Source organism: Athalia rosae, chromosome 4 (genome assembly GCF_917208135.1).
Source record: "Athalia rosae chromosome 4, iyAthRosa1.1, whole genome shotgun sequence".
NCBI lineage: Eukaryota > Metazoa > Arthropoda > Insecta > Hymenoptera > Athaliidae > Athalia > Athalia rosae.
The window spans coordinates 13995367-14019941 of record NC_064029.1 but is presented as its reverse complement, the minus strand read 5'-3'; the positions used below and the strand labels follow the sequence as shown (position 1 = coordinate 14019941).

At 37.3% G+C, this 24575-nt stretch overlaps 2 protein-coding genes across 7 annotated transcripts in view; one reads left to right on the top strand and one right to left on the bottom strand.

The window, feature by feature from the left end:
* LOC105693568 (B9 domain-containing protein 1) overlaps window positions 1–24575 on the bottom strand; it is a 61600-nt gene that overhangs the window by 34231 nt on the left and 2794 nt on the right. The gene's annotated exons all lie outside the window — the stretch shown is intronic.
* Window positions 100–24570, top strand: LOC105693567 (trehalase-like). Of its 2 annotated transcripts, none has more exons than XM_048653615.1 (10): window positions 100–424; window positions 9131–9247; window positions 9361–9662; window positions 9750–9928; window positions 11601–11782; window positions 12376–12622; window positions 13136–13376; window positions 13818–14017; window positions 16042–16207; window positions 16277–23657. In XM_048653615.1, the coding sequence occupies exons 1-9, from the start codon at window positions 306–308 to the stop codon at window positions 16204–16206; spliced, it is 1752 nt and encodes a 583-aa protein (XP_048509572.1). In that variant the 5' UTR covers window positions 100–305; the 3' UTR covers window position 16207; window positions 16277–23657. The 2 variants fall into 2 exon arrangements, with proteins under 2 accessions (XP_048509572.1, XP_012269017.2); XM_012413594.3 differs by having other exon boundaries at window positions 101–424; window positions 23559–24570.

The following is a 24575-nucleotide window of genomic DNA, read 5'->3' as shown; positions in this document are numbered from 1 at the left end:
CAGAAATATAAAAATAAAAAAGAATGTGAAGTTTGTCAACCAATCAGCGAGTAGCTACTATCAATCCACGAAGCATATAAATGAATGACAGCGCGGAACGTTGTTAGAAACCGTACGGATTCTATTTGTTGTAAATCGTCTTCGACGCGGTTTATCGCACTCGCGTCAAATGTTATTGTACAGACGAATTAAATTCTATTTGAACAAAATCGCGTAATCTTTCGAGCGAACATTACGGTAAATTTTTGTGCGCGTCAAAGAAAAAAAAAAAATCAAATATTAAAAATCAAAAATTAAAAATAACGATGTCGAGGTGGTGGTGTTATTTTGGCACGTGCTTGCTCATCCTACAATTATGCGAATCGGCCAGTCTACGATGCTCGACAACAACTGCATTTGGAAAAAGTTACATCGACTGCGACAAGTAATTATCATTCAAATTATTATTGATCAATTTCTTTTTTTCTATCACTCTATGTGCGGTGCAGAAATCGTATCGAGATATTCGATCTAAAACCGATGGTTTTTACGAACCTTATTATACCCGTCGTAAAGATAACGAAATCGTGGATAGAATCTGCTTGGCAGCTCGGATCTTTTGAGTAATTATTTTGTTCCTCGTAAGAAAATCAACACGTTTCAGAAATCGCGTAAACGATAAAATTTACATAAATTATGCGAATATATTTGAACGCGGGGAGTCATGAAATATGTGGATAACCGCGAGATGAATCCGTGCTCCAAAATTAGAGCGTTTACCCCCCGCGGAACATCCGGAAAATATAATGATCGTTACGTCGGCCGATGTACGCGGGAACAATAAGTGTGTACATATATGACATGGGTACCTCTCAAAAGCCGGTGGAATATCATAATTAATATACAAGTCTACGCCCTCGGCGATGTTTAGAATGTTTGGAAGATGGGTAAGGTAGAAGTAGAGGGTACGTGTGTTTGTAGGAGAAGCCCGGGCATAGCGAACACCACGGGCAAAGTGAATAGTCTCCACAATATCCTGACTCTGAACTACGAAAAAATTTATCGATAAAATGTAAACTGATCGGCGCGTATTCTACGGAATGAAAAAGAATTACTGACAATGAGAAAAAAATCACGTCATAAAGTACCCGAAGATTTTCGGGGAATAGTGGGGTGTTCGCTATGCCCGAACTTCCCCTACGTATATTAAGGGGCGAATATATATTCAGGGTTTACGTACACCCACACATTCGTTGTTAGAGAATGATAATTATTTTAAATCCTGCAACAACAACCTACGAGAAATTATGGCTGTGGGCGTTTATACAGTTGCCAGAATTCGCACGACTTGTGCGAGCGAAATACAGTTACATCGCTCGTAAAACATGAAATATTTATACTTCAGATTCATAATTAACTAGCGACGAGATGAACAAATCTCACATTCATCCACCAACAAAAATCTGAGTCGGGCTCACCGATGCTCGTGAATTAAAAATAATCTGCTACAAGAATCGCCAATTTTCGATATAAACCTTCTTTCCCCCCAATTCAAATTTTCTCAATTGAGCAGAAAATAAGAAGAAGAAAAAAAGCGGATCACTGTAACACACAAGTGAACCGTTCGTGTTCGCACGCAACAATTTCCAGGAAGTAGTTCCCATGATCGTTGACGCGTTCGGTAGCGGCAAATGTTAATGAGTATACAGTTACTTAATGATTAATTGCACATAAAATATTATCAACCTTGCAATTGTGGGACTCTGACAAGTAAGTAAATAGTGGAATGGTTAGGTGGGAGGTGAATAATGAGTAGATTACGTATGGTCGCGCGGGGAACCGTATCTACGAGAAGGCGTGAGACAGAACAGCGTTTGGCTTGTATTTTCAAGTTCCCTTTTTTTTTTTTAAAAACAAATAAAACAAGAGTTAAATAATCGTACGTGTGCACCTGCAATTCCGATGTATTCCGACGCACGCGGTGCACAAAGAATAAACCGTATAAAAGTTAAGTTACCGAGAAAATAATAAACTTGCGTACACCGCGCTGCAATATCAACAACGATCCGAACTTTCGAATACGTATTAGATATCCGCGGAAATTTCCTACCGGGGGTAATTAACGGCGTTCGTCTGAATTACATGGAAACGTCGTTGGACACAATTTTATGAAATGTGATTTGGGTAATTGTAGTCTCTGAATCGTATCAAACCAGATTGGAATGAAAAAGATACGACGATATTGACGGTAAGGCATTGAAAAAGAACATAACGAAGGTTCGATCGTTTAAAACACTCCTCATGCATTATTAAAACGCTCCGGTACATCAATTGAGCAAATAAAATCGAGGTAAAAATTCAATAGTGCAACAGCTGCTGTCGTTATGATCGGGTCAGTTTTACGTGCAATCAACGCTTTTACAATCCGACGAAAGGAATTGATGATTTGTGATATGAAGTCAAAAATGTAGTCAGCTATTATTTTTTATTCGATTACCCTATCGTCATCGGAGCTGCACATAATTTTTTATTACCTACGTCCGATGTGAATTATTAACGAATTCCGAATCAATACGCGGGTTCACCCATCAGAATTATTTGATGAAATGAATCATTCTTTCCCAATTGAAATGCGATGAAAAAAAGATGACAGCGCGCACTCGAGAGTTAATTATTTTATGTAATTAACGATTAAGTAATAAACTTAAGTATTTCTCTCCATTTTTCAATTCGTTCTCTCACAATCAATCAAAGAGTTATTTTCGAGACGCCGTGTTTTATATATATATATATACACACATTATATATCAAACGAGTTCACGGAGTTTCGGATTTGTAATAATTAAATTTTAATTGCTTACTTCAAGAAATTAAATTACATGCTCCGAAACTCTGGGCTGCAGACCCTTATGCGACTCGACTAACAAACATCTTCTATTCATCTTTATTCGTTGTACCGAACAGCTGTAGGTAGATATATACGCACGGAAAAAGAAAAGTATATGTACGCAATTGTACGATACGGTACAAAGTCAAAATTCAAGACAATTCATCAAACGATCGGTAGGGAACGGCTTCAAAAGTGAATCCATTCAAATATGAGGGAAACAGAAGTTCAAAAACGAAAAACACACACACGTACATTCTCTTTAATTGAAAACCATTTTAATTCTGCACAGTTTTTTTTTGGTTTTTCGTTTATTTTTTTTATTTTTTTTAATTTGTTGCTACTCGGTGACCATTCATTGGGAATTAATCGCGAACGTTCAGCTCTGCGTTATATGCGTGCCTGTCGTATGAGGGAATCGAAAATTTCACGTTTCGATATTCCGTGACGTACATTCAAATTTAAATGTGTAAATTTGAATTTCACACCGTACGTACATGGTGCAGAGCCCGATTGCCGAGGATAATTATAACCTGGCAATTCACTTGACACAAAGTGATTCCCGTTCACAATATGTGGGATAAATTGGATGTCCTCCGTGTGTGTATGGATGTTAACAACAATCCATGCGTAAAACATTATTGACGACGTAACGATGTAATCGAGACACGCGCGCGAATATGGTTCAGCGCAGTTGGTAGGATGATTTTTTTTTTTTTCTCTTTCGGTATCTTCGTCGAAGTGTAATTCGAAATTTTTTTTTTCACGTCGGCTAACGCGTGCAGTCCGCACTTCTGCGACTTTCGACGGACGCAATCTTTCGACAAACGAACCGTGAAAAGCGTGATTTACGAAGAAAAGAAAAAAAAAGAAAAAATTCGGTACATAGTTTTAAGAAAGATAAAAATTCGCAATTTTATCTCTCTGGTAGTTATAAGTTACAGAAATTCCGTTTAACCTCATTTTATCTCTTCAGTTAGAATATTTCTATTCACATATATTTACAAGTAATTATACTTTACTCGACTATACCATAACGATAATGGATATAGTTAGAATAGATTAGAGGTCGTTAAGCATAAAGTACAAGATAAAATTTCAGTTGTTAAAAAGCCACCACAATTAACCAACGCGAGCATATATCGCGGTGGGGTATGACCATGGCCGTAGTAATGGAAAAGGAGATCATTAACGATCGATCGTTAATGACCGATCACAATCGATGAATCAATTGATGAATCAATTTCAGCGATTTTCGATTTTTAAATTTCAGAAATCCTATACGTTTCGGATTACACGGAGAGCCGCCGGTAGTTTTAAAACATCCCTTTTCTATTTCAATCGTATCTTCGGCAGTCAGCTGTGGCTCATCGAAATATCAGACCTTGACCCTCGAACATATGGGAGGACACTCTTATCATTACGCGGCACGCGTCTTTCACAAGCACATATATTCACCGCCTTGCGAATGGAATTTGGTTTCGAAAAAATATGTTTTTTTCCAGACGATTTTGTCTACGATTATTTTTCTTCTCCGCTCGGTGCGATGTGAATTTTCATTATTACACCGCCTACACTCGTACGTATAGCGCGTATATTTTCTTTACTTTTTTTTTTTTTGCGACATCTGCAGCTGCAATTTTCTACGGTGACATAAACTTCCATTGTTCGTATTTAACTTTTTTCATGTTATTTACTCGCACAAGTATACATACTCGGACATTTGATTTTATTTTCTTTTTTTTTTTTTATTTAGTTTTAATCTTAAATCACGACGCATTGTACACACACATATAAAATAAATGCCTATTTACACGCGCGAATACATGGCCAACAATCTGAAATCTTGATCGCACGTATTACGTAACACGACCCACTTCGCAAATGTTCGTATACCTGTACCGCAAAACTCTGTAAATTATAATGTTGTAATAATTACTTTCATACATAACGTGCGTTCGATGTGCCTCCGTAACTTTCGTCCATCAACAAACTGACAATGAGAAAAATAATTAAACAAATCGGAGATCATCGACCTTCGAACAAAATTCTCTCCAGTCATTTTTTTGTTCCACCGTCATAATTTGCCGTGATAATCTTGACAATTATTTCGAGATGATTTGCATCTAGCATTCGGGACGATCGTCGTAATTATTTGTTCAGCGTCATGGTGAAAAAAAAAATTAAGGTGAGAGAAAAAAAATTTGACAATTAAAAATTGTTCGTAATTCCGTAAGTTCGCGATCGATGCATATACACACATTTTCGTGCATCCATATAAAGTTACTCAAACGAGGTATGGATGTTTCACTCTCGATGCGTTGATTATTTAGAAAAAGAAAAACTAAAAATCTAAAATTAATTAACGTCATACTTGAATGTAACGTACACGTACTATAGAAGCACGTACATACGTGCATCGTGAAAATGTGATATTACAAATTATTGGGTCAATGGTATCGACATATCGTTATACATATAATATACGAACTTCCATCGGGATAATTATCTGCTGAAATATCATGTACCCGAATCGCATACATTATGTGCACACGAGTATTCGCATAGGTATGTAAAAACGTCACCGTACACTTCGCGGAAAAAATCAACTTTTTCGTGCGAACGGAGGTGTTATTAAACGCGAATATCAATTATTTTTGCGCACCGGCGTTCTCGTCGAAGTCGCAAAGCGTTCGAATAATTTTTCCATTTTCGCACGAATCGGAGGTATTCGAAATTGAAAAATAAAAAATTCAACAAAAATCAGGTTGTTCGCACTACAAACTGTCTACTCTGTCACGTACCAGGATAGAATTGTGCAGAGAGCCAAAAAAAAACCTCACAAAGACCTTTGAGCTTTGAATTTGCAACTTCGATCGGCCATTTAATAAACGAGCTCAATAATCTACAGACGCATGGGGTTAATACTCCATCGATTGTACGTACATGAAGCGGTTACTATTCAAGCTGGCTTCGTCTTTGGTAATGAAGGCACAGAGTTTCTGTAATTTATAGAGACAGATTGGCACGAATATAATATCCTTAGAGAATATGGTATAATTCATAGCGAAGTGTTCAAGCATAGAACTGTTTCAGGACATTTGTCGTACTCCATTTGTTCCGCCGAGTTTACCACAATTCCCTTTCAACCCCCTCCTCTTTGCCACCAATCACTAAGCGAGCTTTATACATTCAGTTGCTTACCGAAATTGAACAACTATTTCTATTCAAACGAGCAGAAATCGCATAGGGGATGGCATGAGAAATCAAAAAACAACCAGACGTGCTGAACCGTGTTCGGAAGAATATTTTTTTTATGGATACCGTAAAAGAAAGAAGCTTTTATCCGGTTGAGAAAATTAAAAATATTCTCATCCATCGCCGTGATATGACATCCGGTTGTAAAAACGTCGCCGTCAGGATGACAAAAAACGATATGATAGGTAAAAAATGTCAAATCCGATTCGCAACGATTATTGACACTCGTTTTTCGTCAAGAAACAAGAAAGGAGAAAAAGAAAAGCCAAAAAAAAAAGAGATGTCACAAATTGGACGAATTCAGAGGATACGGCCACCATAAAAGTACATCACTTTAATAAGTCTATCTATAGATTTCGCCAAAGTATTTGAACAAATCTAGGTATATAGTTATAAATAAATCGGTTTGTACAGGACGGGAAGAAAAGTAACTGATGTGACCGAATATAGTACAACCGAAAATATATCTATAGAAATGTCGTTTGCGGTAACGACGTGAACAGAAGGTATACCTATACGTAGAATATATACCCTCATACACAAAGCTTTGGAAAGCCTCAGGGCTTTTCGAACAAATCAAGTATTACCGGTGCCGCTAAAAGTAATCCTAGACGATCTCCAGACACACTATTTCTTCAAACTGGGTAAAAAAGTACAAAATATCACCAAATCCTGCTCATTTTTGACGCAATAAAACGCACGAAAAAAAATCAATAAATAAAAGCAAAGAACAAAAAAAAGTAAAACCAACTTCGATACATGTGGGGTCACGTTTTCCACCCCCTATATAATCGACGAAATATGTGTACACAATAGATCATGTGAAACATTCTGGAAAAAAAAAATACCAAAAAAAAAAAAAATACTATACCAAAACATTAATTCCCGTAACTATACAAGTTTTCCTATAGTTCTACAAGAGTGTGCGACAACAGCGTCCGTTAAAGTCAGAAAGTTTAGAATTTATGCCACCCAAGGTGAAGCCCGGAGAGTGCGATTGCGCTCAACAAATCAAGGGTTGTAGAGAAATTAATTGTCGTACTAAAAACCCTTTATAATTCGCTTCAACTCGTTCTGTCCAGATGATCAGGGGGATTGTTTTTTTTCTCTCCGTTCTCTCCATGAGAATAATCGTTGTAAGCGACAGCATAAATGAGTCAATTTTGGCAAATGAATAATCCATGTCCTCGCCTGAATAAACCATAGTTTTATGGACCATTTCCTATTTAACGCATATAAAGGAACGTTTTATAGGCATTTGTGGTATCACGTTTCGGCACGTATATTTTTTTCGTCTATTTTTTTTCCTCTAGGGCCAAACGAGAACTTGAGATGAAACAGATGGCCAAGATTCGACGATATAAGCCTTAAAGCCGTAGTATATCGCATTACCAAAAGATTAAGCGCTCCCGCAAAGTACAACAATAAAAGTACATATAAAGCACCACCCGAAGAAATAAAAAAAAAAAAAAGAAGAAGAAAAAAAATCAGAAGATTAAATAAAATAAAATAACGAACTCGTCGAATTGCGAAACTCAACGAGAAATAACGTTAATACTTATTTAGCACGCGAAACATTTTTCTGCAACCCCCAAAAGAGGGTTTTTAGAAGCGCGTGTAAAGACGGGAATTAAAAGAAGATTAAGGTATGGCTTATATTCTCTGAATAAATGATGTGAACCTCCTTCTCTACCTCTTTTTCCCCTTCTTCTTCTTCTTCTTCTTCTTCTTCTTTCCAAGTCTCTAGAGAGGTAGGTAACTTTTCGACCGAAAAAAGATCCGCGCAGAGGGGGTAGGTAGGTATGTGCTCGAAATGTTTTAAAGGAATAATAACTTGCAGCATTAGTACAGTACGGCGGTAGGTGCAGGGGTTGACTTAAATTTACGTACAATAATTCCGTAGGAAGTAGTTCAAGGTGCAGCCGAAGATTATTACACTTGGAGTATTTTCTCTTTTCAGTTTCAACTGCCACCGTCACTTTAGCATAATATTCTCATCTTTTTATTTTTCATCCATTTCCTTCTAAGGTCAAAGCGTAGGTAAAAGGTACCGCTATATGCACACTTGACTAGGTGAAAGGAACATCGTGAACACGATCACGAATTATATGCTTAAAGCTGGCCAAGCAATTCCGGTGCTTGAGAAGTAAAAAAAAGTAACGAAAAAAAAAGAAAGAAAGAGACAGAAAGTAAAATGAAACTCTCAGCTTTAAGTAAAGAGAAATTGTTCAGTCACGCTTTTAACTGACATTGATGTACGTGAGTAACGGAGAATAAAAATTGTCCTCCAGTTTCTATATGCACGGTGTAGATCGACAAACGAAAATTTTGAAGCTACTACTTTTTCAACCTACTGAAAAAAGATGGGGAGAAAACAAAAAATAAAGAAAATATATAAAGAAAAAAAATATCACGAAACTCTTCAAGGCGAAGAGACAGAGCCGCAAGTTTTTGTCGCGAGGAAAGTCGACCGAGCGGCAACGTTATTTGCGTTGTACAGAAAGAAGATGAAAAAATAGAATAAAATAAAACACATAAGAAACGTGAAGACAGGATATAAAAAAATCTCGCTCACCATTAGGAAAAACGAAAACCAAGGGGCGGGGGGGGAAAAAATTGAATGAAATGGATGAAATAAATCGAGGAGAGCAACAGTACCTCCATCCAAGTTGTGTAAAAAACATATCGAGAACTGATGGAAATATTTTACATGCAAATCGACTTCATATTGTTTTTTTTAGACAAGAGTTTCGGCTGTAGTAACCGATCTCAAACATTTTATTATTCGCTCAAAAAAACAATTGAATGCCGTGAAAATGAAATTGGTTTGCAAAAAAAATTCTAAAGGTAAAACCGAAGATATCGCGAATTTCCGTCAGCGATTTTAGCGTCCAAAATTGAACGCTCCATCCACGGCGACGAATGATGGGGATACTCAAAATTCAGTTTATGATTCTTTTCGATTACAATGTGCTGAGGAAAGATTCTTGCTTTGCTATTTTCCAGCCCAATCTACTGTCGAGGAGAACTCTTGAAAACCATGCAGCTAGCCGAATTATTTAACGACAGCAAAACGTTCGTCGACCTATTTCAACTACACGATCCAGAAGTGACGCTGAGCAAGTGAGTTTCGATTTTTTGATAACCTCGTTTCAACTAATCTCGTTTAGTTTTTTTTTTTTTTATTCTTTGTTCGTAACGAAAATTGCTCAATATCCAATTTTTACATCCTACAGTTTTGACACGATGATGAGCGAGACGGGGAACAACCCTGATCGGGCGCGATTGGAAAAATTTCTTGAAGATAATTTCTCCCAAGAATCAGAACTCGATGACTGGAACCCACCGGATTGGCAACCTAATCCAGTGGCATTTATGCGTATCAGAGATCAAAAGTTCCGTAAATGGGCTCAAGACTTGAACGTAATATGGAAACAATTGATGAGAAAAATGAAACCGGAAGTTGCCGAACACCCCAAACGACACAGTCTTATTTATTTAAACAACCCGTTCGTTGTTCCAGGGGGTCGTTTCAGAGGTGATAAATTTATCAAGAATAAAAAAAAAAAAAAATGGGAACGAAAATCAAAGGTCAATGCATAACATGCGTATGGTGATTTTTCAGAAAGCTATTATTGGGACACCTACTGGGCGATGACTGGCATGCTTCTTTCCGAAATGAACGACACCGTTCGTGGAATATTAGAAAATTTTTATTCACTGGTTGAAAGATTTGGATTCATACCGAACGGAAGCAGAGTTTACTACCTAATGAGAAGTCAGCCACCTTTCCTAATGCTGATGGTAATTAAATCAATTTGTTCGATCAGATAAAAACCGTCCATAGGTTTATAAAGTACGATTAAACGTGGGGAAGGGTCACGACGTTTGCCTCGGGCACGTTTTAGATCATCCTTCCTTTCTCGCGTGAAACGTGATTTCCTTATTTATATTTTTGCTGTCTCCTTTTTTCGCTCCCCTATTCTCAACTCCGGCATTCGTCGCACGCGGATAATAACCTCATCTCCTACTCTACGGAATCGGGATCAAGTCGTTCTAGAAAAGGGTAAAACGCGATCAATCGCATCTTTGACGTAAAACTAGCTAGAAGGGTACATTTTACTTTACTTTTATGGCGCACCGTATAAGTATACATTTCGCAGGTAAATAGGTATACAGCGAATAGTGTAACGGAAAATAAAAAAATTAAAATATTCAACACTGTGTGGAGTTAGCTCTATTGTGAAGATTTACGCAAAACTTTTTTTCAATTTTGATTAGTTGAATTTCTAAAAAAAAAAAAAAAAATACTTTACAGGGAAATATAAAATGCTATCACGTTTTTTTCCAAGAGCTTGTTCAATTAGAGAGAAACTCTTCGGGGGAGTCAGAGGATAGAACGAAGTATAAATTAAAAAAACTAAGCAGATCATATTTTCGATCTGTCTTCCAATTATTTATTTTTCATAAATTTCTGAAAATATCGGGATGATTTCTGTGGTCCACCGCAATTTTTTCATTTATTCATCATACCTACCACACTCGCGATCATGAACTCGAAAGGTTATCTTAAAAACACTCGAGTCTCGAGTTCACCGCGAACGTATTATAAATGCATTGAACATAAATAATTGAATAGAATATTGGACGATAGCAATGAGTGTATTTCTTTGACGTACGATTTCATCGATGTATAAATTTACATAGTAATTTTCCATGACATAGTACGGGAGCGATACTTATGTTGAAAGAAAAGAGCAATTTATTTATGTACGTTGGAAAATTTTCAAACAGAACGAAACCGTGAGTAATAGTCGTTAGATGCGGAAAAATTCTCGTAAGAAAATTAACGACCGCGTTGTAACTTTCCCGCGTATTTGTATGAAAAAAAAAAAAATTGGTGACACGTATAATTCGGTAATCCTTTAATTGAAACATTTTCATACGAGTTGAAAAAAAAGCGGTAGATTGTAATAAATAGAGTCCTGCTGTAACCGAGAAGTCAAAAAAGTTTTATTAAACGAATTCGCGGTAAGCCTAAACAATTAAAACACCCGGAACAAGTGAACCATAAGCGACCCTCGTTAATTCGCTGGTAGGAAACACTTTTATCACCGGTTATAAAATTTAAATAAAAAAGATAGGCGTATACTTATACTATAAAAGCGAAGAGATTAAAATGTCTAAAAACCCAGAAAAAAAATCACACAATTATTCAAAACTTCTGCTGAATTATTCATACCTAATTTTTCTCTCAATTTTTTACGTATATTCTAAGATATGTTATTCGACAAATTATTCGAAATTGCTGATGGAAATGTAGGATTTAGAAATCGGGTCAAAATCCATGGGAAAAGCAACCTCATTACAGCAAGATAGTTCAAAATTTTAGAGCATTATTTCGGCCATAATCAACCAACGAATTGAAAATATACGTTATCGAATAATATATTTTTTCCTTCTTTTCTCTCTCCAGACCCAAAAGTACCTTGAATTTACTGAGGACATCGGATTCTTAGGAAGGCACATTGGTACCTTGGAAAAAGAATTCAACTTCTGGCTTCGCGAGAGAACCACAGAACTCGAGGTATGCGGAAAAACCTATAAATTGGCTCGATATGCTGTAAGGAGCGTTGGACCACGACCCGAAAGTTATCGGTACGTAAATAACCTTATCACATACATATTGATTACATCGTTAGTTGCCGAACAGTTTTAAACGTCATTATCACGTTCGCGTGAAAGCAAATGTGAGGAAAAAAAATGGATAACTTTGAACAATTTATTCTCACCCTCTGTACCCTGCCGAGACGGAACGTGCTACTTCATGAATCAGCAATGAAAAGCATTTCCATTATTTCGTTCTTTTTTTATTTTTCTGCCAACCAATCGTTTTTGTTACGTCAATTTCGGAAAAAAATTTTTCGCCTCTCTCTTATCGCCACGTACTTCTACTTGAGCACGTTTTTTTTTTTTTTCCCCCTCCCGGAGATATAATTTGTGAAAAGAAAAGTGAATCCATTCTCCTGTCCGTGCTCCGTGCCTTTTGAAAGGTGAATGGAAAAAAAGAAAAAGGAAAAGGGATGGAAAAAAATCAATGTGTCTTCGTATCAAGATGTGTAGTGGGTGGGAAAAAGGGGGGCGTGAATTCGGAAGGGATGAAACTTCACTCGGTTAGAAGAGAATCAACGTGATAATAAACCAGCATGTCAAAGTCGATCAAGTGATAAAAACTTTCGTTTATCCTACAGGGAAGACTACCGTCTAGGTAAAACGGTGAAAGGCGATAGATTGGATGGTTTCTACAATGATATCAAGGCTGCCGCTGAAAGTGGTTGGGATTTTTCGAGTCGTTGGTTCGATGGAACGAACGAGGATTTGGTCGGTAATCTTTCCACCATTAGAACTGAAACTGTAATACCCGTCGAACTTAACGCGCTTCTCGAAAAAAATGCAAGACTTTTAGCCGAATTTCATCTGAGACTGAACAATCCTGTGGTGAGTATCTCCCCAATATTTTAAGTCAGATCGTTGATCCGGTAATCTCACACTCTATCACTTGATTGCATGAAAAAAGAGATTCAAGTTTGGGTAAAGGAAATTAGTTAGTCATTATCAACATTTTTTTGATTCTGTGCCACTTCGGTTATAGCTAAAAGCTACGTGCCGAAGTTGCCCAACTATACATTAGCCGTTAATCCTACATGCTGAGAGTCGAGAAACTGTAGTTAGTATAGCTAGTATATCTCAGAATTAACGTACAAGATACTTGCCCGAGAGATTCGCCGAAAATAAAATCGATAATTGGAGTGCACGTTGTAAAAATGAAATACTTCGGTGAATAAATATTTCTTCGGAATCCAATTAAACTAACGAGAAGATATTCTGAGCCCTTTTATTTTCTCTGTTGAGGGAAGAAAAATTTCCGTCCCAATCAGAATTCAGGGTAGCTTATTTTTTCAGATTTTTGTATTGAAATTTAATTGATGGGGTTATTTTCTGTTACCGCAGAAAGCTGCTCACTACGCTACCATCGCTCAGGATTTCCAAGAAGCTATAGATAACGTTCTTTGGAACGAAGAAGAGCATATGTGGCTGGATTATGACACCGTTAAAAAAGTTTCTAAGACGAAATTTTACCCCACGAATTTAACACCACTTTACACTCGCAGTTACGATCGTTCCAGAGCTAAGGACTTGGCAAGATGGAGCGTCGCTCATCTTGAAAAGTTCAAGATTCTAGATTTTATGGGTGAGCGATTTATTCGGTCTTCACCGTTTCGCATGATGATTAACAAATTTTCAGAGTTTTCGATCGCAATTACGATCGATGAAGATTCATTCACCGAAACAGGGAAATTTGCTCATAATTTTGAAAAGTATTGCTACCTCGCGTACCTATACAAAATGCAAAAGCTGAAACGTCGCCGGTATCGAAGCAATCAAAAATTATATTTCAACAAACCGAAGCGATTTCTACACGTGGGAATTGCCTGGATATTTACTCAAAACATACAATGCCATTTTCGCAGGTCGTAGTGAGGTTTTTTCTAATCACCAAAATTGAAATGATAACGAAGTTCATTATTATTGAATCAAATATAACACATACAACGATCATTCAAGTATTTTTGACGTACCGTCGCACGATGTAATTAAAAAATCACGCTTTTCGCATAATTTAAATTTTCAGGTGGCACCCCCGCCTCGACGGAAAATACCGGTGAACAATGGGACTATCCCAACGCATGGCCACCCCTACAATCGATATTAGTCCTTGGACTTCACGGTACGGGATGGGAACCAGCGACCTCCGTCGCGAAGACACTCGCTACCAGATGGCTAAGAGCGAACCTCGCAGGATTTACCGAGTACAACGAGATGTTCGAAAAGGTAAGTTTTCCGAACCGCAAATTTTTCATTCATCTTCTCCAAGTTTCTTCAATTTCGGAAGTCTTGTTTTATGCGGTTAAATTTCTAGAAAATATTCTCCGTTTGACTTCGGTTGGTAGAAATTCGAGAATTCTTTCATTGCCCATTTCGAGCTGGATAGATGTGAAATTTGAAGGCGCTAAAAAAGTTTTTTGATCGGTCTGAAGTTTCTGAGAGAATTTTTTCTCGTTCAATGCAGAAGATGAGACGCGAAAATATTTTCTGATTCGCGCAAAATAATATAGACGTACGTACATACCTATCTATACCTTACGCGTGCAAATTTCTCACCAGTTTTTATTCCGAGACAAAAGAAAGTTGTGGAAGGATCATATGAAAGAAAGAATGATGAGATGAGAAAAGAGAAAAGGGGTCGGTAGATATCATTCCACCCTTGATCATCTCGGAAAATTTGTCCATACATACGAGAGCGTTTTTTTTTTCGTGCAGATCGATTTCGCTGCACGAGTTTGAATACATCATGTGTCTAACTTTACCATATTCTCGCCCCGTAAATTGAGCCCCGAAATTCACACCGGCGAGGTACGGTATGGATGTAATACGGAGCTCACATTATCCCAGATTTTTATTTATCCATTTTAGTTACTTCATTTTTTATCTTCTTTTTCCTCTACCAAAAACGAAATTTGTCAAGATCTCGAAATATAAGCGAAGATGGTTCGTCCTACCCGCGGTGATAAGTAACCACTCTTGAGCGAAGCAGTAAATTCAAATCTCTTATGTATATATAAGGACACCTCGTGAAAGCGACAGATGTTTTTCTCGTCCCGATCTCTCGCAAAAAAAAAAAAAAAAAAAACAAAAAAAAAAAAAGGAAAAAAATTGAGGAAGGTTCTTTCATCTTCTTCCATTGCTCAAACTCCATGGGAAAGAGTGATGGTGAAAGTACGAGCGTGTAAAAAAAAAAAAATGAACCTGAACGGAAATGATCGTAATAATTAACGAACTCAACTGCGATGCTTTCGACTATATCGAATGACATTTTTCGAAATTGAAACGAATTTTTTCTTCATCCGTAAACGTGATGTGGAGATGTGACGAGAATTAATACAAGGGTTGTTCGCTTCTAAAAAAATCTGATAGGTTCTTCTGGGGCAGCTTGTAAACGTCTTATATTCTCAGGTGGTTCGAAAGGGTTCATACAAATTCATTCCTGGTAAAGAGATCCGCGAAGGGATGAATTGGTTGGGTGTTATAGGTGGTATGTATGTATATATATATATACGTTTCTGAACGATATATCTTCAGGGCGTGCCTTGTACCCGCCCAGAATACATCACCGCTGCACAACGATCTGGGAATCCGCCAAGGGATCTTCTGAGATGAGAACGAAATTCTTAATATATTCGACACACCGTTTTCGATCCATTCACGTTCGTCACTTCGCTCTATACGTATCTTATCAACCGCGGTAAAGAAACTTGTGTGAAGTTGGCAGCTCATTTGCAAAACTTGTCAAAAAACTGACAAGTTGTTCTCAAAGGACCACATCGGTGAATAGATTGATGTGTAATTTACGGATTATAATACCGTACGGTATATACTCCGAATCTGAGAATTTTCATCGCTCGTAAATTAATTCGCATTTCAAAATTCTGAATAACTTATCATACGTCTGTAACCAGAGCCAACGTTATGAGTAATTGAAATATTTCGTTCGTTGAAAAAATCAGATCAAAATTAATCCTTCGGTTACGCATGCTGCAACGTATACCGTTAGAATATTAATCAACCACCGTCAGATATCTCGAAGTCGTTGTCATCGTTATCATTATTATTTTGCATACCGAATTTCCATTATCAATATATTCATAAAAGGTCCACGATTTCGCGCGATACCGACCTAATTACCTCGTTTTATATCCGTGCAAAATGTTGATTACTTTTAGATTACAATTTTTACATCAATTTCGTTTTTTCGTTTCATCATGTTTTTTTTTTTTTTTTTCTTTTTTCTTTTACAGTACGACGCTATAAGTCCGGGACGTTTTGGCGGCGGTGGTGAGTACAACGTGCAAGCTGGTTTCGGCTGGACGAACGGGGTGGTTATGGAATTTTTGGACTTGTATTCGGACACAATCACCAGCGAAGACAGTCAAGTAACTACGGAAACTACCGTTGAGAGATAAGGTGAGATTTCTGAAGAAACATTCTTATCTTTTTCAAGGGTAGGTATTCAAATTCTTCATTCTATTTTAGCTGAGCTGATAAAAAATTCGGAATTCCTTGGCATGCAGTCGGCTGCGGGAATAGTAATTTTTCATACTTGAGGTTTTCTTTACATACTTTTGCCGTTGAAATTTTTCTCCGAGTATCGTGACGTAAAATTATACATTTGAAATTATATGGCGTGCAGAGGAATCACCGGGTGTAAGAAGAAAAAAAAAAAAAAAACAGAAAAAACTAAACCTCGGGGAGATTTTAATTTCGGCCCTTTCCTCGAATAACAAATTGTGTTTTCGCGTGGATTTTATGACGTAGGTAATTTTCTGAAAGGTTGAAGAATATCGTATCGTTTCAGTAGGGGGTAGAAAAAAATGTATAATGCAGATAAAAAAATAAAAAAAAAATCTAAGAACATAAATTTGGGGAGAAGAGAAAGCGACCCCACGCCGCAGACGGTATGATATTAGAATTTTATTGTCCTTTTCATCAATATCGAAATAAATTTTTCGATGTGTATGGGTATGCAAAGGATTTTGAAACGCCAACGTAACGTATAAGTGAAAAGAGAATACAGTTTATATTTGATCTGCAGCACCCCGCGCACTGGTTGGTCGTAAAACTGTTTATCTATTACTCGGGGGTCGCTTATCTTCGCCACAAAACTAAATAAAACATATTAAAAAAAAAAAGGAATTCTGCTCCCCGAAGAGGGGAAAAATAAATAAATTTATAATTAAAATCAAGAGTTGCCGAGGGGATAAAAAGTGTGAAATTTTCGCGAAAAGATATACCTCGATTCGCGTATAATTCGGTTCACCACGTACTGCGGAAGGATCAGGCCAAATTTATCCGAACAAACAAAATTCCATGACACGAATTATTTCAACCCCCCACGGTGAAAAATAACATTAAACGAATTTCTACCTCGTCTTGAAATTCAATGTTTTTCCGATCATGTTTTCTGTTGTATAATGTGTGTTTTACAATGAAAATGGCCATCAGGGCTTGCAATATTTTTCTTTGCAATTATTGTCGGTATACAATGAAAATTTGGTATTTCCTACAGAATTCACTGCAGAGGATTTCGTTTGAAGTAGGCTTATCGCGTTAATGGGCATAAATAAAATTACACGAAGGATATAAAAATATGAGGAAAAAAATCGCGACGGTATATTGGATGTATATGCTTCAGAAATTTACACATACGCATGTATATATATGCCTACATGTATAATATTCTACGAAATTAACCCGTAAGCCGCAAGAATTACGACTTTATGAAGTATATGCATCCTAATTATCCCTGTACAAGTTATAATTACCGCAGGTCGGAAAACTTTTTGAGTAACTGCAGCTACAGTGGAGAAGAGATGAGAAAAAATAAATGAATAGAATAAAAAGAGAAGAGAAAAAAAAAAAAAAACCAGAGTTGCAGGATGAGTTGGTTATAATACGGGTAATACAGGCGATATAAAAAAGGCGTATCTTCTTTTTCATTACTCGCCATTTTTGCTTTTATTAACGTAATCAGATTTTAATTACGCAATTATTCCGTATCGAAGTATTTCGGTTAACTCTGAGGAGTAACCTAAATGATCCTTGCATTGATTGGGTGATTCATTTTTATGATAAAATCCATAGACGCTCATTGATAGGTGTATATATATATTATACAGATTGACGAAAGAATATTGTAATAACATAAATGCCAGATATATATATTATATCCGCATTATTTTTTAAGAGCCCGTTTAATAAATCCACGGGTTCTCAAACCGTTCGGTATCAAAAGTAGCTGCTGTGTACCGAAATTATTTTTACGTATCGCACGATATTATGGGGATGAAATTCACGAGAACGCGGGAACATGCCCGCAGCTGTTCAATTCTGCGGTATATTAAGGCGCAATCTGAATACAAGCAACAAAAAAAGCGGGGAAACAATCGCGGTTTCTCCGCGGACACGGAGGGAGAAAAAAAAACTTGAGAAAAAAAGTGCTGTTCTAAACCAATTTCAGATAACCCTCCCCGTCATCGCGCTCGCGGGATAGCTGAAAAGATGTAAAACTGGAGGCGAGCGAAAGATCTTATGAACCGTATAAACGGACAGGTCATTACCGTTCGACTTTCAGCAGAAATTGCCAACGTATTTTTCGTTTATTTCACATATTTCTCGTTCTCCGAGTGAAAATGTAATTGAGGCTGTCGATGGAAAATTCTTGACATTGATAAATCAAGAATGGATGAAACAAAATCACACACTGTACTCTCGCGTCCATATAATACACGCTGATGTAATTTTGGAGTTTTCGAATGCTTTTACCGCGGTTAAGTCATAGCGGATAAAATTTCGCGCGGTATAAACGTGCGAAAAATTTCAAATACTCGAAGTAAATTATTATAGACATTTAGCCGCAGGACAACGTACCTGGAAAAGGCCGTTGTGAAAAAAAAATAAGATCAGCTGTGCCCGTGGGAATAATTTTTGTTCCTCCACCTCCTCTCTCGTGCGGTATTCGGAATTTATGGATTTGTAAATTTTTTTATTTCATTTCACGTAATTTCTTTTTTTTTTTTTTTGCTTTTACTTTCGTCAACCGAAGTTGCACTCTTTTCAAACTCGTAAGTTTCTCCGCGGCTGTGTATAGGGATTATCGGGATTATCGGGATTATCTTCCGGGATTTTATATGCGTTCGTTAAAGCGAATCGTACGGTGCAGCTATATCCGGTTCATATCCGATTTTCATGTATGACGATGCCATTTTCTCTTCCGTATGTAATTCATTTCACTGTTACGTATATAATTATATATATATATATAGGTATCCAAACATCGCCTATACGACGACGTATACATATATATATATATGCTTACGCTAGATACATTTTAGCACACTCGGAAAATCCTGAAGGATATATTTCTACGACAAAGCCCCAAGGGATTCATATAAAGGGTAACGTGTCCGCGTCTAGAGAGCTATCCCCAACGTGGTGACCGCGACGCGATTTTCTCTTGCTATCGAAAAGCTGAAATAAAAGAGGAAAAATTCCATACAGAAGATCAGAAGTCTCAGTTATTCCCTGACCTTCTCAGGTATAATACGTGGGATTGAGAATCAAGTTATATATACACGTATATTGCGCTACTGACCCACGCCGCTTTTTTCTGCAAACATCGATACGGGGACTAATTTCAAAAATGAAAGAAACAAATTATCCCACCGAGTTATATTTGTTAAATTAGATCGAAGAATATAAATATTTTTCATTTTGTACCGCTGTACGGATATCTCGAGTCGGGGACGTATTTATCGAGGTTGTGTTAATTCAGTCGGTTCTCAGGGGGATGAAAAAATAGCGGAAAAAGCGAAAGAGGAAGAATAAAAACTGAAAAATAAATGAAGGAATAGTAATGGAAAATATATAGATGCAATTTCCCGTGTATTAATATACTACCATAACTGTACTACAGCTGCTGCGGAACGTGGCAAGTTTAAAAAATACTACTCAATGGGTGAAACATTTTTTTTCGACCTTGTAAGGTTGGAGAGAGTCGATAAAAAATTCTCCACACGAAATATGCATGCACCGACATTCTTAGCACGTGTGAGATACACGAACGGGGAAGCTTTATCCCTCAGAATCACGACTACTTGGCAATTCCGTAGGTAAAATATCATATAAATATACTCCACGTCGAAATTCCGTATCCAAAACCAAAAATATTTGCGAGGAATTTGTTTGAAGATATTTTTCGAGCAAATAAAATCATAAAATACTGAAATCGATTATCAAAGCAATCGAGATAGAATGATAATAATTATTGGGTGGTAACGAAAATGAAGTAATCACAAATTACAAATTTGTACATAAATATTCGCTGATATTTGAGCGAATTATATTTCAGAAATATATATTTCACACGAGTGAAATGCGGAAAATAATATTCACAGTTGTCAATTGAAGAAATTGATAACATTTGCGGTATTATAGCATACGTGCGTTTAAACATCGTCGATGCACACAATTTACATTCATATATAATTACTCTGGGGGTATGGTCGACAGATTTAGGTTCTAAATGGATCATGTTCACAATTTAACATAAATCCGACTCTGATGGGGCTCAATGGCTAATTCAATCTGCGCAGCTGGTATATATACGGCGTAAATTTTCACGACTATATTCCAGCAATTACCGATTGATTAGAATAACCAGAAATAGGGCGTACACGCTGAACGAGATTAATTATTACCCCTAATTATTCTAACCGAAATAACTGCGAACAAAATAACGATCGATCAAGGGTCGAACAAATATCAATAATTCGTAATATTTTTAATATTTTTCAATTATCCGCTCACCCTCTTCGATACGGCGTAAAAACGAAGGAGACGAAGAATCGGCCGGACGAATAGGTCGCAGAATTTTCCACCTGCACTCACGTAACTTCGTTCCTCATTACCTATACCCGAGGATATAATTTCGGTACTACGCACAACACCTGATAACACACGCGCGGGTAATACGCCGACAGACCTACTTAGCTCGCGGTCACCGACTCACTGGATTATTTCCCTATAAATCCGACTTTAATCGAACTCTAGACAACGTACGGCGTCACAAAAGGTATACCAGACGTTAAACACGCTCTCTCACACGTACGACGAGCGTCGCGACGCCGAGCGAACTGTTCGTGTGTCGCATCAAACGTATTGTAAACAGATCACGCATATTAGAGTGCGAAGTTCGTTTTATCTAGCTTCTTCGCCTCGTCTCTTTCATCGGTCGAATAACTTTGAAAATAAACAAACAAAATTTCAAGCAAAACATCTGTGTATAATATATCTTCCTCAGACTTTTCTGAAAATGTTCAATGCTGAATTTAAGCCTCTGCAAAAATCGTAAACTTTGGATTTCCTTCGGTTTTGAAAAGAAAAATTCATTCTATTTTTATCTCCAATAGAATTTTCTCTCGAGTTTCGTGGTCGCGAAATATATTCATGTGGATTTGTCGTACAAGTATTTCTGATACGTGTGTGATAATGTAAGAGTTTTTCGCAATATCGAACCATAAAGTAGCTAATAAACCGAATAATTTTGAACACGCGATTCTCGAATTATACTCGTGTTCGATCTCATCTGATATTTTACCGTAGTTACGTGTACGTACAAGTGTATTCAGATTGTGGAGGATAACCTTTACGGTTAGATACAATTATTTACGATCTGCATAACGTAAGATTTATTGCACAGCTAAACTTTCTCCATATGATCTAAAGGCGTACCTATACACAAGTTACGTATGTATGACACGAGTTCGAATTGTTCACAGCGTCATAGTTGAGCAGATTTTACACGTAATGTGGCTCGACTATACAGCTAAAGCATTATAACACGCAGTCATTCAGATCTTTATTGCTGCACTTTTTGCCGCGACAACTTATCTATTTGAGGGAGAATCCTGGTCGATGCGCGGATACGATAAACGACGGGGGAGGGGGGGGGGGAGACGGGGGGATCGGAATTTTACTGCGCTAAAAGATTGCATTTCATAATTCTGCAGCTGGTTCGGTTCTCCGCTGCAGTAACAACTAAGGTTTACTGCTGAATAATAACGGATATCCTCCCGTTAAAGTTCGGGCTTTGACGCACACGTACGTAGAATATTTCACGTGCGCGAATATCCGCCGGGCAAATGTGCGCGAAGGTTACAATGGCAGATACAGGTACACGTGTACAGATAAAATATATGCGGACGTGACGATGGTGTATGGATGAGAATCGTTAAACGCGTACATGTACCTAGTTTTATGGAAAATTCATATTTGTCACGTATAAATTTCAAACCGCGATTCTTCCGCATGAATATTTTTCTCACCCCTAGCCTACTTCTTTCCATCAACGTACTCGACCTCACAGAATTAGGGCACTGCGTTTGTTTTATCGGTGGCATTCGAAGACTCATATTTTTCGGATGGTCAGTGAAGGGAATTCTGTAACACCGGTTCGATCGTACGACGAAATGTTCTTCCTGAGCGTCGCGAAAGTCGTGGGAGTGAAATGATTTGACTTCGTCTGTAGTTGGTTCTTTCGTTTTGAAGTTGACCGAGTTGACTGGGAACGTCCCGTGCGCATTGTGACGAGTAAACGGACACGATTGGGGTTGAAACGTGGCCAAGTGCCGTACAAACAGCAAACCTGAACGCAAACCAGAAAATTCCGAAAATTTTATTGGGCGCCAGGTTGCGGCGCTTCGTATACGTGGGAATAAAAAAGGAGCACTTGAAGAAATAAAAGGATCGAGGGGTACAAAGGTGTTAAAACATCCCCGTCTCACAATTTAACACAATCGGATGGAAAGATGCAAAACGGACTTTATGCCAAATCGGTCTGGGATGCGAGAACTTTAAAACGTTATGCGAAAAAACGATTCGCGAGATAGAGAAGGACAAAAAATTTTGAATATTCGAAAATGTGGGGGTATAAAATTTTCCATGGACACGAAATGATCAAAGCCATTTTTCGATCGAAGCGCCCTTGATCTTCCCACAGCTACAGATGCACATGTATATATAAACTATCGAATTCAATCTCGTGGGATAATTTTTTTTTTTTTTTTTGCCGCGTGGGAAGATATAGAAACTCGTTCGGAAACCGTGAAAGATAGCTGTAGATCGTTTATTTCTGCTTCAAGTCTGACGGTCTGGGTACATTTAACAGGAGATAGTGGGTAAGAGGATGCGATATCCCGGGTCCGACATTAACTCCGCTCTTTTGTTCTTTTGTTACTTATTTTTTTCATTTTTTCATCGAACTAAGGAGCCGTAGTTCTTTGAACCTAATAGCTGTATCGATTATTCAACACCGACACATAAGGCGACCTGTATAGGCATCAATTTGGTCGGGATGGGAAGAAATTTAGTCCACTCGTACGATCGCTGAGTCGACGTAAATTAGTCTCCTTTAATTCCTCAAGTCCTTCTTGATTTACACGAAACTTGCAGAATATAATGAATTTCGGAAGTCTATATACGAGGTCTTTAATATCCCATCTATTCCCGAGCGAAAAATTGGGGATAACTAGATCGTTTGGATAGATAGCTATCAATTTAGTCGACAGGTTTATTTTACATAGAGTATAAAATATCATTCATCGGTGCCGAGTACCCAATCAACACTATATCTGTACGAATCAATAAGCTCTCGGGAAAAAGATCGGATATAGGAGATGAGAAAAAATGTTTCATGGGTATAAAAATTTGTTGAATCTACAGGGATTGATTGAACTTGTTATATGCGTTTCTGTTACAGTTACGGGACGATGGCTTCATTTTCTATACTCGCCAATAGAAACGTCGACTGTAGATAATATTATTGAATTCAAGGAACAAGATACATTTCATCTGACGATGTATAAACTGAAGAGTCTAAGAAGAATCAATTTCCAATCAATTTCTATCTGGGAATTGAGATACATTCACCGATACACGCAATATTCCATACGACGATAAGTAACGGAGAAAAACTTCAGAATACTCCTCGTCTAACTAAATATCAATTACCAATTTGCTGTACGATTGCTGAAGGCGTTAGAGACAAATTGTCTCTGAATAGTTCCAGATTTCGTGTTCACGATTTGCAGGATTGAACTGAAGATTTTTTCCCAATTATATTCCACGTGATTGTGTCGTTCTAAAGTTCATTTGGCAATGCATTGTAATAAATTATAATCAGAGAAATCAGGCCAAAGCTAATGTTCTAATTATACAGCGGTTATGGGTCGCTCCCCCAATAAATAAAAGCTGAAACTTTGATGTATAATTTGCGAATACGAAATATCGCTGTCGCAGTTTCGTTCTGTAAATCAAAACGGCACGATGTTATATGAATATTATTACTCGCGCGATAGGTGAAAAATGTCGAGAAAATGAGGAAATGAACGAATAATAAAATTTGCATGAAATGAAAAGTAAAGAAAATGAACTAAAAGAAAAAAAAAAAAAAAACTGTTTGAGGAAACCTTTCGTAATTTTCTTACCTTAACAGTATTGTTACACAAAAATAACAATATAAACGTGATAACGATGAAGATGATGACGATGATGAGGAGAATAGAAAAACTGAAAATCTTATCGACGTATACATCAAAGTGGAACGCCGGTGTACATTTCATAGTTATGTGCAAATTGTACGAATGCAATATAGACGCATTATCATACCTAGCGGCTAGGTGGGTTGAAAACGAGCGTACAAAATTACGTTCATACATTATAGATAATTTATTAAAGGTGTTGGCATTAAAGATACTATTTATTTTATGGAATGAAT

Excerpts from the sequence above, each read along its gene's own strand:
- LOC105693567 (XM_012413594.3), top strand. The coding sequence starts at position 306 with ATGTCGAGGTGGTGGTGTTATTTTGGCACGTGCTTGCTCATCCTACAA. Across the intron at positions 9,929-11,600 it reads CACCTTTCCTAATGCTGATG|ACCCAAAAGTACCTTGAATT; the intron begins GTAATTAAATCA and ends TTCTCTCTCCAG. Across the intron at positions 12,623-13,135 it reads TGAGACTGAACAATCCTGTG|AAAGCTGCTCACTACGCTAC; the intron begins GTGAGTATCTCC and ends CTGTTACCGCAG.